Source organism: Anabrus simplex, chromosome 2 (genome assembly GCF_040414725.1).
Source record: "Anabrus simplex isolate iqAnaSimp1 chromosome 2, ASM4041472v1, whole genome shotgun sequence".
NCBI lineage: Eukaryota > Metazoa > Arthropoda > Insecta > Orthoptera > Tettigoniidae > Anabrus > Anabrus simplex.
Window position 1 is genome coordinate 271,272,731 of NC_090266.1, and position 16,106 is coordinate 271,288,836.

General features: G+C 38.2%; 1 protein-coding gene across 1 annotated transcript in view; it reads left to right on the forward strand.

Annotated features, from left to right (window-relative positions):
- Nucleotides 1-16,106, forward strand: part of Gcn2 (eukaryotic translation initiation factor 2 alpha kinase Gcn2) — a 731,408-nt gene that overhangs the window by 516,114 nt on the left and 199,188 nt on the right. The window contains exons 20-21 of the mRNA XM_067140578.2: nucleotides 2,282-2,469; nucleotides 10,566-10,796. Coding sequence (XP_066996679.1) covers nucleotides 2,282-2,469; nucleotides 10,566-10,796 — 419 coding nt within the window. The remainder of the gene's footprint in view (nucleotides 1-2,281; nucleotides 2,470-10,565; nucleotides 10,797-16,106) is intronic.

Genomic DNA, 16,106 nt, shown 5'->3' on the forward strand with positions numbered 1-16,106 from the left:
CTATACAGGAGAGGAAGCATGGAGGGAAATCCGTGAGAGGCTTCAGTTGGAAAATAATTATATCAGCAGGGCTGACCACAAATCTAAAATTAGACGGGGTTTTAGCAGAAACGATTGGGGTAATTTTCATTCAGTGGGGAGGGCGTGAAAAAGTGGAACAGTTTACGTGGGGAGGTGTTTGATCCTTTTCCAAAATCTGTACTGATATTCAAGAAAAGAATAAACATCAGCAGAGAAAAGAAATGTTAGAGGGCATTTGACCTATGCAGGTTATTGTAAATAAAGATCTTTTTGTGAATAAATGAATTTCATCCCCTTATCTATGGAGATTGGACAGCTGAAGTACGGGACTGCCTGTAGGGGTGAAGTACAGTGGAGACTTTGAAGGCCCTGCGACCACCACGGTAGCTGTGAAGGCCCTTCAGGAACTCTGAAAAGCAGTGGCAAAAGGGACTCTGGTTAAAATGCAGCAGGTCGTTATGCATGTTAGGCAAAAAAATAAAAATAAAATCTTATAGCAGTTGTATAGTATTATTTGAAGTGATTCCACATACTGTATATGAGTTGATTATGTGTGTAAGTACAGAAGATATTATGAGTAGAATTTTGTAAATAATATAAATATATTAGGGATGAGCTGTGTGTGTAATAGAAAAATTGTTATTGTAAATTGTATATTATTGAATTTTAGAAAAATGTCTTCTTTTGTTTTTAATTTAAAATTCAGTGCTTGAGAACAATGTATTTTTGTGTATCATTTGTCACTGAGGTAGACACCTCATTTGCAAATAAAGTGATTTTGATTTGATATCCTTTTCTTTATCTTGTCAAAATGGGAGATGATGGTGATGCCTTGGTAGTTACTGCACATCTTCTTATCTCCTTTCTTGGAAATTGGTATTATAACCCCCTGTTTCCCAATCCTCAGGCACTTTTTTTTTTTCTCTCTCCTTACACACTTGAATATTCTATAAGTCCACTGGAGTTCCACTGGTCTTGCAGCCATGATCATTTCTATGGCTACTTCATCTATTCCCACAGCTTTTCCTATCTTCATCTTTTTAACTGACTATTCCACCATGTCTGATTCCTTCTCTGTTACTTCTTCTGTTCCTGTTGCCTGGATATTTTCTCCACATGTCTGGTTTCTCACATTGAGCAGTTCACAGAAATACTTTCCATCTGTTCACTATCTCCTCTTAATTTATCAGTAATACTCCTTATTTATTTTTCACAAATCCTGTGTTCACCATTTCATTCTTACAGTTTCTTATAATTTCAAATAGTTTTTTCCCACAGTTCATATCTTCCTTTACTTCCAGGGTAAATGTTTCCCAATTTTTATTTGGCTATTATTTTTTTTGGAAACTTATTTTGCTTCTATGTATATCGCTCTGCTATTTTCAGTCTTTTGTGTTTTCCATTCCTTCCAGGTTTTCTTCTTTTCCTTTACTTTATCTCTCACTCGATCATTCTGCCATGTTGTCTCTTTCACTCTTATCTTTCCTGATCTTCTGCCACATATTCTGTATTCAGTATAAATACCAAGCGAGTGGCCACGTGGTTAGTCATGTAGCTGTCAGCTTGCATTTGGGTGATAGTGGGTTTGAATCTCACTGCCAGCAGCCCTCAAGATGGTTTTTCGTGGTTTCCCGTTTCTCACATGAGGCAAACACTGCTGCAGCTGTACCCTAATTGAGGCCAAGGTCGCTTCCTTCTCTCTCCTAGCCCTTTCGTATCCCTTCGTCGCTGTAAGACCTATCTTTGTTGATGGGACATAAAACAAATTACAAAATATATATAAAATAAATAGTAATTTCATAACACTTCTGGGCATTTCATATGAATTAACGTACAGTATTTTACTTTCAAGTCAGTCAATTTCCCTAGGTACATAACTTTCACATGATATATTCATACTATAAGTTTTTTTTTTTTTTAAACCACAAGATGTCATGTCATATATAGCTGGAGTTACCAGTACAAATAATATTTTTATATACTCATTGGGATTTAAGATTGAATAAAATATGAACATAAGTCTGAAAATCTTCAGTTAGTGATTTCTTGTAGACCTCATGTTAAATATACCAGTGTACAGTTATTTGACTGCTCTGTCCTGTGGGTTGCAATATCAAAAGTAATTTTAAAGAAAAATTTTCTTGTTTCAGATGTTTAGTTATTCTATCAGTTTCCTTAGTGGTGAAATAACAGTTACCATATTCATAGCAAAATGTATGTCTTGTAATTCTTAACTTAGGCATTTTGATATCTTCTACAGGTGGCCTGATGGCTGAAGCAGAAGTATTGTCAGTAGTCTGGGAAATTGTGAGTGAATTCCAAAGTCTTCGTGATAAGAATTGTACTATTCGATTGAACCATTCGTCATTACTGAAAGCAATTCTTCTTCATTGTGGTATCGAAGAAGAGAAGCATTTTGACATCTATACAATTCTTAGTGAAGCTCGAGTAAGTTTTCTTATAAAAATACAGTACCTTCCCCACATTCATCTTTCAGTATTTGTGTAAATATTTCACTAAAAATATGGCTTAAAGGCTCTGAAAAACATGCTATGCCTGCGTCTAGATTTTATACAAGGTGGCTGAGATATAACTGAAAGTGACATTTTTTTATAGAATACTTTACTACAAACTTACTTGTTGTACATATTATCTTCGAAGTAGTCTGCTTTGACTTCTATACATTTTCTCCAGTGTTCTGACAACTGTGTATTCCCTTCAACCAAAAATCCTTTAGTTGAGTGCATACCTATTCAAGAACACTTGTGACCACTGCACTGTTATCGTCAAATTGCACTCCTTCCATTTCACTTGTAAGATTCCCAAACATTCTTGGAGAATTACTAAGCCGCCACTCCCTCATTGACTGTTTATACTGTAATGGTTTTTGGTTGTGGAATATGCCACAACAATTTAGTAGGAGTGATATAAGATTGTTGATGTTAATTTTGCAGTTTACGAATGTAGGACAACTTTGTGTTGGGATATGTGCAGACAGCAAGTGGGTTAAAAAAAAAAAAAAAAATCAGATAAGCAATGTAAACCCCCCCCCCCCATTTGGAGCTGGTCACATTAATTTAAAACACATATAAATCGAAGTCACAAGGTAGAAGGTACATACGTTAACTAATAAGACACCAATAATATCGCAAGCTTCGAAAACACACACATCGCTAGAAGCAAAGATAAGCAGGATTACCAACATGACAACTAGAGAAAGGATGTGGGAAGTGGACTGGGATTCCTAAGAGGATGTAGTCTTACATGACATTGTAGGGAAAAAAGACGTGCGAGCGGTTACCCTTCAGTCTGCATTTACCAACAAATAATGAAATTTTTAACATAGTTGAATAACAGCAATTTAAAATAAAGTAACACTATCAATAAAGAAAAACAAAGGGAAAACGAACCACGAGGCTCCTATCTTCAGAAAACCAAAATTGTATTTTACAAGTTCACCTCCACAAGAAACTGTCCAGCGACAAATAATAAAATATTAAGATTACATTTAAGAAAATGAGAACAATTTCTGCAATTAAAATTCACAAGGAAAATTTAACAGGGAATATAAAATCAATTACAACAATTTTACAAGGAAAATATCAAAGGAGATTTACAGATTATTACATTTAATTTATAAGGAAAATTGACAAAGGGATTTAAAATTTGAAAGCAGAGGACTTTAGAGTTGCTGCCTTCTTAATACACATTAGTGAGAGATGCATAGCTCCAAACAGCGTACACTAAATTGATACAGGCCTGTGGGAGGAAACTCCTGATGGAAAATTAAATTTTACATTACACAATTAAAAAGGTTAATAAAAGGGAATTGCCTCCAAAAGAAAAGGATATGCCTAGCTGACGAGCTAAGGCATTACAAAACAAAATGGCGAAAACTAGGATCAAAGGTAAACTCCGAAGCAAATAAATTTACATGTTAATTTAAAATTCGAGATAAAGAAACATGCCTACACTGAGGTGGCTGGAGTCGCTGACGGGACCACACCTGAGGTGCGTCCAATCGTGAGGACATACGAAAACCAAAGACGTGGACAAGAGCCCTGTTCCTACCGAGGAGCCAAAGGCCGGAAATTGAGAAACACGCAAACAGCCAATCAGGGAATCTTAATACGATTCGACCCAAAATTTTTGCCAATTAAAAAGGTCGTTATTCCGAGCAATTAAAACAAATTACCATATATGGACAACAAATTCTAGAGGTTTCGATTGCAAAATGCAGCGATTTCGTTATCGAAGCCTCCATGTGGCAAATACAGGGTGATACAAAGGGTTGTTTAACAGATTGCAAGTTACAACAAGCACAACTACAGGAGATCTCCAATACCAAAATAATTCTTTCTACCAACACTCATAATGATTAAATAAATATAATTGAATGTCTTTCTTATTAGTTCTGAAAATCTTATCAATATTTTTACATAAATTAAAGAAAAAAATATATTTAATTGACTTCCTCAAAAATGTCTTTGAATGTTCCTTAGATTTTGCAATGGCGAATTTACAAAATTTTAGCATAATGACAAGACAAGAATTGAATGGTCACATCCATGTTATTAACGTCTCACCACCGGCGACAAGTAAGAATGGATGCTAATCTGCTGATCTGAAACTGAGAGGTGATTTCCGTAAAGTGAGGGTGGGGAGGAAGTGGGAGAAGGAAATAGGATAGATTCAGAGCCAAGTTAGAACAGCAGCAAACAATTCAATAGCATAAATTATATTGGATTCAGAAAAGCCATGAAGTTAACCCACAAACAACAATTCAACATTTTTACGATATTAATTACAATTAACAACAATAGAAATTACCAGGATACTAATAAACTTGCGGCTCAATACCATATGAGACCGCTATAAAGCTAGGGAGTGCGTAACTTTTACAAAAATGATGCTCAGCACCAGACTAGAATAATTAAAGCTATTAACATCAACAATTTTACTGAGTTTTAGGAAGGTGACAAACTCATTAACACAAAGAAGATAGGTGAACATGAGACCTCGCAAACAATTAAACACCTAGAACTAACAATTTCAAGATTTTTCATGACTGCATTTTACGAAGGCTATGCCGAAAGTTTTTAGCAGAGTGTGAGAAAAATTTTTATTTGCAAAACAACAATTACAACTTTTCAAAATACTCTCCATTAGCACATATACATTTTTGCATTCTCTGAAACCATTTAGAAAACGTTTCAATCCAAGCTTCTTTCGGGATGTCACTTAGTGCACTCTCGTACGCTGCAATGGCCTCTTCATCTGACAAAAACCGCTGCCCACATATTTTTTCCTTGGTCTTAGGGAACAGAAAGAAGTCGCATGGGGCCAGGTCAGGTGAATAGGGGGGATGAGGTAACACTCGCACTTTTTCCCTTTCCAAAAAGTCCATTGTTCTGGCAGCCCTGTGTGCAGATGCATTGTCGTGATGCAGCAGAAGGTACCCACTCTTGGACTTTGGGTGCTGTGACCTCCAAGTGGCGAGGACTTTGGGAAGACAGTCATTCAGATACCAGTCAGCATTGACTGTACGACGTGTATCCAAGGTCACAGAGGTGAGATGCCCCATTTTCGTAATAAAAAGTTGCCACCATCTTCTTTCCGGTGCTCCGACTTCGTAGAACTTTTGTGGGTGGTTCCTCCCCTGGAAAGCACCACACAGAAGACTGTTTCTTCGTTTCAGGGTCATAATGGTAGACCCATGTTTCATCACCTGTGATGATATTGTAGGTGTCTTCGGACTGCCCTCCATTGAATTTTTCTAGCATGAAATGACACCAGTCCACTCTCTCCTCCTTTTGGCTTTCTGTCAGGGAATATGGCACCCAACGGGCACATCTCTTGGTAAGGCCTAAATAATCATGAACGATAGTCTGCGGTGCTCTTGACCCTATATTTAAGGTCCCTTCAATGTCAGAAAATATAAGATGTGGATCTGCTTTGATCGTTTCCCTCACAGCATCAATGTTTTCTTGAGTCACAGCTGTTGCTGGGAGACTGGGACGAGGTTCATCTTCAATTGACTGCCGACCCCTTGAAATCTTGCGAAACCAATTTCCAACTGTGGCTCTAGAAGGGGCAGCCTCACCAAAAATGCGCAGCAAAGAAGAATGGCATTCTTCGGCACTTAATTTCTTTTTATAATCATAAAAAATCATTGCTCGAAAATCGCGGCGCAACAGATCCATCTTGCACCGTGTCTGACTCAGCACTGCGTCTGACTCAGCACTGCCTGTGCTTTTTTCCCTCGCTGTGGAGAAACTACCACTAGGAGGGGTTGCGCGCGCATGTTCCAAGGTCGAAAAACATCGCTCTTTCAAATGAAAATAATCCCATTGTCCCCAGAATTACGGTTTACGCGCTGCTAAAAACTTTCGGCATAACCCTCGGAATCATGTTGACATTCAGCAGCACTGGGGCCGGTTAATTCAGAACCTCTATTCATTGACAATGAAATATGCTTACAAAGCCCAAAGAGGAAAAGAGAGTAAGTTAGGAATTTTCATGGCTCATTTTGGAATTCTTAGAAAATCATTGCAATTGACCAAGTTGAACAATTTGACCTTCAGCTTAACTTTCCTAAGAAAAGAAGATCAACGCAAGTCTTCGAGAAGTTACCATGCGACTTGGCTGTATGGTTAGGGTCACGAAGCTTGGCACTTGCATTCGGGAGATAGTGGGTTTGAACTCCAATGTCGGTGGTCCTGAAAATGGTTTTCCATGCTTTCCCATTTTCACACCAGGCAAATGGCTGTACCTTAATTAAGGCCACAGCCGCTTCCTTTCAACTCCTAGCCCTTTACTATACCATCATCGCCATAAGCCCTATCTGTGTTGGTGCGACGTAAAGCAAATTGTGTCTTGTTGAAATCAGGAAGAATGTCAAAGCTCACACATTAATCTCCAAGGCAAATGTCAACATTGCACTGGTGTCCCAAGGGATCACAATTCATGGCTCGAGTTGGGAAAATCTCAAGAAGTTTTGAAAAGTACAGACTAGCCATATAAACTGACATGACACGTCACAAAATTTTGTTAATCTTAACACATGCACCTAAACCAAATGAGTCATAGTTTGAGTCCAAGTAATTAAGTGAAATTGAAAGTATGTAAATGATGTGTATGACTTGGCCTAACTTGGCAGCTCGTGGGTAAGCCGACAGACGGCGTATGCTCCTATGCAGCGAGTCCGAAGCAGTATACAATTTTTTGATGGGAGAATCCCTCATTTTATAGGGATACAGGAGAGCGTGATGTAATTTTGTCCACCAATCACTGCATACTGATGGTTCCAGAAGTAAGTAAATAGCACAATGGCTGTAACGTCAAAGTTACCCGAAGAGATTCCTTCCATATGAGTTTGACCAGATAGGCAAGAAGTTTGCTTGGGCGCAGTATAGTAAGAGCTTTTGTGTTGTGCTGGTCGGAGCGTAAACACCCCGGTAGTGCCACAGTAGGTGAGGCGAGGAGAAGCAAAGGTCCATTTCAGGCGAACCTAGTAGAATAGGAGAGCAGGGGAAGCATCTGCTGCCTCCAGGGATAATTTTGTGTGTGTGTGTGCACCGGTTCAGATGGCGAAAGTTGAAGAATCCCAGAGAAAATCCCAGACAAGATGACAGAGATTAACGTTCAAGATGTTGTGGCGGAGAAGTCCACAGTGGCGCCTACTGATGAGAAAACTGGCCAGGCAGAGAACTGGGAAAGAGTTGATGAAGAGAGCATTCAGGAGAGTGGCAAGAAACTTTCTGCAATAAAATGAATAACTAACAGCGGATGAATGCCTAGGGACAGCAATACTACATTATACTGTCTATACGAGGGTCGAGTCGTAAGTCATGGCAACCATTTTCTTTCTTGCGAAAAATCTAAGATATGCGTTTGGAAATATAGGGCATGTACTTATGCATACTGCCTGAAGACAAATTCAGACTTCAGGAGATTCTCGTAGGAAAGTGACAGAACACAGGTCATTGGTAAACATTGTTTTATGATGGTATAGACAGCAAATACACAAGACTACGTACAAAGGACAGGTCTCCACTGGTTACAGACCTTCAAAATAATCACCCAAGGTTTCCACTGATCGATCACCATTATCCGTACATCTTTGTCCATGGACACTGGGCGGCCTGGGCGAGCCAAATCAGTATTTAAGTTTTGGTCAGTGAGTAATATAGTAATATCTCCAGCAAGGACTGGTAAGGAGAGGAGAAGTAGTAGTATGGTTGTAATAGTTACTGCTCTAAGAGGTAAACCCATATTTATAATCATGCCCATTAGGGCCTCAACATCACTGTTTTCAATATCTGCAGAGTGAAATTTAAGCTCTGTATTTCTTCAATGAAGAAAAAAAATGTTAAGGTATTTTCTCTCCTCCACCCCTGTATGCAAGTTGTTCAGGTTGGGTTGCTATTGACCTTAGCTTTCTGTTCCGACATTGATGACTGAGAATATTTGAACTTTTCTTTGAAAACTGTCTGCCTGATTTTAAAAGATACTCCTGCAGCCACCCAAATTTTTGTTCAACTCTGGACTTATTTCTAGTCAAATCAGCACTTTTTTTTATCACTGCAAGACTGAAGAATGATAAATATTTTAAACAAAATTGAGTTTTTGTTGTATACCGTTAATTTTTTTCTCTGCTATTACCTTTATTTTCATGTACTACTGTTTTATATGTATGTCTTATTTCTTGTACATCAACTTAACACAGGTTGAAATATGTCTTTAGATATAATGTTAACCCCTGCGGGTGGGGGACGGAGATGAAGAATACACCTATGGTATACTCTGCCTGTCGTAAGAGGCTGCTAAAAAGGGCCCCAGGGGCTCTCAACTTGGCAGCATGGGTTGGCGAACAAGGGGCCCTTAGCCGCGTCCTGACATTACTTCCACTTACTAGTGCCAGGCTCCTTACTTTCATCTATCCTCTCTGACCTCCCTCGGCCAACTCTTGTTCTTTTCTGACCCCGATGGTATTAGAGCATTCGAGGCCTTGGGAGTCTTTCATTTTCACGCCCTTTATGGCCCTTGTCTTTCTTTGTCTGATACTTCATTTTTCAAAGTTTCGGTTCCCTTCTTTTTCCTTTTACCCCCCTCTCTCTACCCCCTGTGGGTGGGGGACGCAGACATAGACTACACTCACCGTATCCCCTGCCTGTCATAAGAGACGACTAAAAGGGATGACCAAGGGATGATGTCATTAGAACCATGAGATTACTTGTGATTAGTACCATTACATGCGGAACACCATGAGTCGACGTTACTTACGACTAGTACCTCTTTTTTGAGGGTCTACGTTATATAAGAGCACTACCATTCTGTGCAGAACATTATGGGTCTGAATGTTGCTTCTGAAAGAGGTCGTCGTGTGTATTCCACTAGTCCGTTCCACTGTGTTCAGTATGATCTGCGTTACACATGAGTAGTACCACTTTATCTGCAATACCCTGGGTCTATGTTGCCTGTGGTTAGGACTACTATGTGAGAAACACCACGGGAATAGTGGCGCCCATGATTAGTACTACTATTTGAGGAAAACCATTGGTCTGCTTTGCCAGAGATTAGTATTATTATGTGACGAACACCATGGGAGTGTGTTGGCTCTGGGCGATACCATAATGTGTGATGCACTGTGGGTCTACATTGCTTATGATTAGTACCACTATGTGAGCGACCCCATGAGTATACATGGCCTGTGATTAGTTCCACCAAGTGAGGAACACCACGGGATTACCGGCGCCTGTGATTAGTACACCTAGGTGAGGAGCACCATGGGTCTGCACTGCTTGTGAGTAGTGCCCTTATGTGCGAAACGCCATGGGTATGTGCTGCCTGCAAGTGGTGCTGTTGTGTGTGACATAACATTGGTTTACCTTACCTGTGATTTGTACCACCATGCAAGAAACATCATGAGTCTACGTTACCTGTGATTAGTACCTCTGTAGGAGGAACATCATGGTTCTGTTTTACTAGTGATTAGTACCATTGTGAGGGGCCAGTGACCTGGATTTTGGACCCCTTTAGATAATAAGCATCATCCCAGTAATAAAGACATTGTGAATTGGATATTCACTGATTGTTTTTTTCACAATCATTTTCTCATCACCATTCATTTTAGTTTCTAGTCAGTGAATACATTTTGAAGTTTTAATTTTCATTTTGTTACACCTTGTACCATTAGGGGCTGATGACCTAGCTGTTAAGTCCCTTTAAACAACAAACATCATAATCTAGATATAATGTTTAGACAGGCCATGTAATTTAAATGATAGCATTTTATTGTATTGAACTGGTGGGTAACATATACATCAATTCTTATTAACAGTTTTTAAGTATAAAGGTTAATATTGTAAGTAAGTACAACTAATATTTAACATGATTATTGACATCATTTTCAATTTCATTGAATCTTTCTAATAGGCCTACATTAAATATGGTTTCACAGCACCAGTATATTAATATGAAAAGCAAGATTCGATTAGAACAGTTTTGACAATCATGACAGTGTGCCTTCCATATTGTTTCAGGATGAGAAATACTCCAAGTTTCAAATACAGACACATCTTATAAGCTTGTGTCTTACTGATCAAGCTATAGACACACTCTTTAGTCTTATTAAGGCTGAAAATCCTATTTCTAAGGCAGTGAGTGCTTTTCGTGCCATAACAAGAAGAAAAGGTGAAGCTGCAGTGCTTGCTAAAGAAGGATTACATGATTTGGAAATTATTGTTGCAAACACAGAAGCTTTAGGTGTGAAGGTTGGTATAAAATTTCTTCTTCTTTAACATTGGTATTGTAATGACTTTTCTATGTATATGAAAGCTAGTGCATGCATATACCGAGTGGTCTGAAACAAATTGAACCCTGTATATGAGTGTTAGACGATTGCACATATCGATAACCAATTTGAAAAAAATAATTCAGTAGCTCGGGCCATTGTCATTTTATCAGCAGCTGATGTTAGCCAATCAGATCTCTTCACGGGTGAATTGAAATGCGTTTTGTGAGGCAGTGTTGCTAAATTTGCAATCGGCTTAAGACCAACTTGAGGGGCTGCCTGGCCGAGGCGATAAAGGCGTGGTCGGTTCGCCCGGAAGGACGTGGGTTCGAGTCCCCATCAGGAAGTCGTAAAATTTAAGAAACGAGATTTCCACTTCCGGAGGTGCATATGGCCCTGAGGTTCACTCAGCCTACACCAAAAATGAGTACCAGGTTAATTCCTGGGGGCAAAGGCGACCGGGCGTAGAGCTAACCACTCTATCCAATCACGTGCCAAGGTTAACAATGGTGGAAGCCTTTACCTTCCACTCCTCCAAGGGCCTTCATGGCCTGTACGGAGGTGACTTTGCTTTGCTTTTTAAGACCAACTTGAGAGCACCAATTGATGAAACAATTTCACCAGGAGAGTGATTTTAACATGGACTGACAGGATTATGCCATGGCAAGTATGCTATGGTTACATAGACTGAAACCCATGGTGTGTTTGTGTTTGATGCTGATTCCTTGGCATGGCTTTCAAGCCGGTCTTAAGCCACGTACAGATATAACAACACCATCTTGCAAAGCCTATTTGAATTCGACCACGAAACGGTTTGATTGGTAACTTCAGCAGCTGATAAAATGACAACAGCTAGAGAATTATTTATGAGTATGACTAACCCTCCAATGCTCATATACCCTGTTTACGTTGTTTCCAACCACCTTGTATATGTCTCACGTCAAGCATATGCCTAATGCAGGTTAATTTTAGTCAGAGAACAATCTTTCTTGTTTTTAGTTATCTTATGCATACTAAATTATCTTGTCAAGCAGGAGATGAGAGTAATTTCCCACTTTTTATTTTATGTTTTTACCTTAACCCCAGCTGGTCAAAACTTCTCTGTATTTTTTGTCACTGTTTTCATTGTCAAGAATTGAACATTAGGCCCACCTGTTTGATTGTATAGCTGTGAACTTGATGTAAAAATATTAATAAAGGAAAAACATAAAAAAAATAAGGAACAAGAAATCAATAAATGAAATACATGTAAGTAATTTAATTTAATTGCTTCCCAATTTAAGGTTTGCCATTATGGCAAAGTATTCCATACAAGTCTTTGCATCTGTAGTGTTATTATCCGGGAACGGATTTATATGTAAATATATATCTCTTTAGGAAGCTAAAATTAATTATATTTTGCATTATCTTTATGAATCATAACGTGTGGAGTTGAAAAATGGAGTATTCATTTTCCATATTTTTCCATATTTTGGAGTTTAGCACATATGTCATATTCTTCGTCATTAAAATCAATACAGTCCATATTTCGGCTAAAAAGTGTTCAATTATATTAAATTAGCAGTCCTCTCAATAATGCAGAAATAAATTGAAAATCTATATTTGAAAAATTAATGTTTTAACTGGTGTGCAGGCCATTATCACGCTTGTCCATGTCTGGGCTGATAAAATAAGCTGATATGCAGTGCGAAGAAAGAGAGAGGTTGAGCCTGGAAGTGGTGGATATCAGCCGGTCAGTACCGTGACTATCCGAATCACACTTACAGCACTGATAAGCTGGGTTACATAACATCGACTGTGTCTGTGCCATGATTTTGTAACTGAGGAAATCTCATTCATCGACGATGTGCTAGTGGTTTCCGGATTAGTTTGTAATTCGGGCATTCCATTTGATTGATTATGTAAGAAGTGGGGGGGGGGCACATAACCTGTGTACACATGTAAGCTTTGGGAAAGCATTCTTTCTGATTATATTAGACATGTTTGCAAAATTAATAACTGGTTTGACAGAAGGCAGTTTGGGTTTAGGAAAGGTTATTCGACAGAAGCTCAGCAATTGACCTATCTAAGGCATTTGATAGGGTAGCTCATGGAAGACTACTGGCAAAAATGAGTGCAATTGGACTAGAAAAAAGAGTGACTGAATGGGTTGCTATATTTCTAGAAAAATAGAACTCAGAAAATTAGAATAGGCGAAGCTTTATCTGACCTTGTAATAATTAAGAGGGGAATTCCTGAAGGCAGTATTATTGGACCTTTATGTTTTCTTATATATATATCAATGATAAGTGTAAAGAAGTGGAATCAGAAATGAGGCTGTTCGCAGATGATGTTATTCTGTACAGAGTAATAAATAAGTTACAAAATTGTGAGCGGCTGCAGGGTTGTGAGATGGACGGTGGACTATGGTATGATGATAAACGGGGTTAAAAGTCAGGTTGTGAGTTCACAAATAGGAAAAGTCCTCTCAGTTTTAATTACTGTGTTGATGGGGTGAAAGTTCCTTTTGGGGATCATTGTAAGTATCTAGGTGTTAATATAAGAACAGACCTTCATTGGGGTAATCACATAAATATGATTGTTAATAAAGGGTACAGATCTCTGCACATGGTTATGAGGGTATTTAGGGGTTGTAGTAAGGATGTAAAGGAGAGGGCATATAAGTCTCTGGTAAGACCCGAACTAGAGTATGGTTCCATTGTATGGGACCCTCACCAGGATTACTTGATTCAAGAACTGGAAAAAATCCAAAGAAAAGCAGCTCTATTTGTTCTGGGTGATTTCCGACAAAAGAGTAGCGTTATAAAAATGTTGCAAAGTTTGGGCTGGGAAGATTTGGGAGAAAGGAGACGAGCTGCTCGATTAAATGGTATATTGAAATAATAACATTAAGTTATTTATTAGACCACCTAATCAATACAAAATCGTCTTGGATGATTTACATAAATTTGTTAGCTAATAGTGGGACATGTTTCGCCTTCTCTGAAGGCATCATCAGCCATAGTCTTAACCTTAAATTAAAAATAAGCGTCTAAATAACATGTAGTGATGAAATGAATTTTAAAATCTTGAAGAGATTTGAAGTAAAATAACATTAAAAATAACAATGATGGTTTGAAAATACAATGTGATGAGATACAATAGTGGAAGTATTAACAAAATTAACCTTAGAAGGCTGCTAAAATAAGTACAATGGAATAAAACAACAGATTGTTATACAACAAGTAGTAAGATTGCATAAAAGTAAAGTTGATAGTAATGGCGGTTATAATTAGACGATGGCGAAAAATCTTATGTAATCAAAGTAAAGAGGAGAGAGTAAAAGTCAAAGTTAGTCGAGAGATCCGAAGTTCAGCTAATATACCCCCCTCCCTTCCCCCCACCGCTAGTACCTCTAATTCAAATACAACCAATAAACCCATAGCCACACCCACCGGAACATCGCTCCCTCCAATAGCCTTACACCGTTACAACACGCGCAGTAATACACTCTCTTCCTTCCCTCCCACCAATAGCAGCCCCCCTCTAATAGTTACGTCAACGCAAACAGATCCCCCTCCAACAAAAAACTTCAGTTATAACACACGTAGCAAGAAGTCTACTGTTGCAAATACTTCTTACTCATAATATTACAAGCTATCTTTGTCACCGTCAAGTGGTAAGTGCATACGATTCTACTTCAAGATTTTTCAAATATCTTTTCACACAATTAACTCTACGTTTCTTGCTTCCATTTACAGATTCCACTTGTATATGCTTTTTCAACTAGAATATCTACAAACTCACAATTTACAACATTTGAACATCACTTCAAATTTTGAGATGGTCCATAGTGATCCTATTTGAAACTGTTCTTCAACTTCTATTCACCAACTTCATATCCTCAACGTGTTCTACAACTTCACCATATGCATCTGACTTTCATCCTTTATCTTCAAGATCATAATGAACTTCGGATCTCTCGACTAACTTTGACTTTTACTCTCTCCTCTTTACTTTGATTACATAAGATTTTTCGCCATCGTCTAATTATAACCGCCATTACTATCAACTTTACTTTTATGCAATCTTACTACTTGTTGTATAACAATCTGTTGTTTTATTCCATTGTACTTATTTTAGCAGCCTTCTAAGGTTAATTTTGTTAATACTTCCACTATTGTATCTCATCACATTGTATTTTCAAACCATCATTGTTATTTTTAATGTTATTTTACTTCAAATCTCTTCAAGATTTTAAAATTCATTTCATCACTACATGTTATTTAGACGCTTATTTTTAATTTAAGGTTAAGACTATGGCTGATGATGCCTTCAGAGAAGGCGAAACATGTCCCACTATTAGCTAACAAATTTATGTAAATCATCCAAGACGATTTTGTATTGATTAGGTGGTCTAATAAATAACTTAATGTTATTATTTCAATCTACATCATCAATACGGACCAAAAATGATATTTATTACATGTAAATGGTATATTCCGAGCTGTCAGAGGAGAGATGGCGTGGGAGGACATTAGTAGACGAATAAGTATGAATGGCATTTATAAAAGTAGGAAAGATCACAATATGAAGATAAAGTTGGAATTCAAGAGGACAAATTGGGGCTAATATTCGTTTATAGGAAGCGGAGTTAGGGATTGGAATAACTTACCAAGGCAAAATGTTCAATAATTTTCCAATTTCTTTGCGATCATTTAAGAAAAGGCGAGGAAAACAACAGACAGAGAATCTGCCACCTGGACGACTGCCCTAAATGCAGATCAGTAGTGATTGATTGTTTTCTTGTACGTTCAGTGTGTGCAGTTGTATATTCATATTCATTGAAGACATTAACGTTGTTACAATATGCCTAAAGTAGATCAGTCAACCAGTTTAAAATTGAAAAGTTACGAATCAGAATGTAAAGAAGATGGTTTATCAACTGACAGTAAGATATTATTTTGTAATTTGTGTCATTGTACAGTGACATCTACTCAAAGGTTCCTTGTGCAACAGCACGTTTCAACCAGTAAACACCAGGCTAACAAACAACGAGATTCCAAGCAGAGACAGTTGTTTCCGACACAACCAGCAACTTCCAGTGTAACGTCCGAGTTCAACACCGATCTCTGCCATGCTCTCATCTCTGCTGACATACCTCTCTTCAAACTGAATAATCAGTGCTTCAGGGAATTCCTCGAGAAATATACTAAACGATCCATCCCGGGTGAGTCAATGTTCAGAAAAACTTACTGTTCAGCCATATATGATGAAACTGTTCTGAAGGTAAGGCAAGAGATTAAAGACA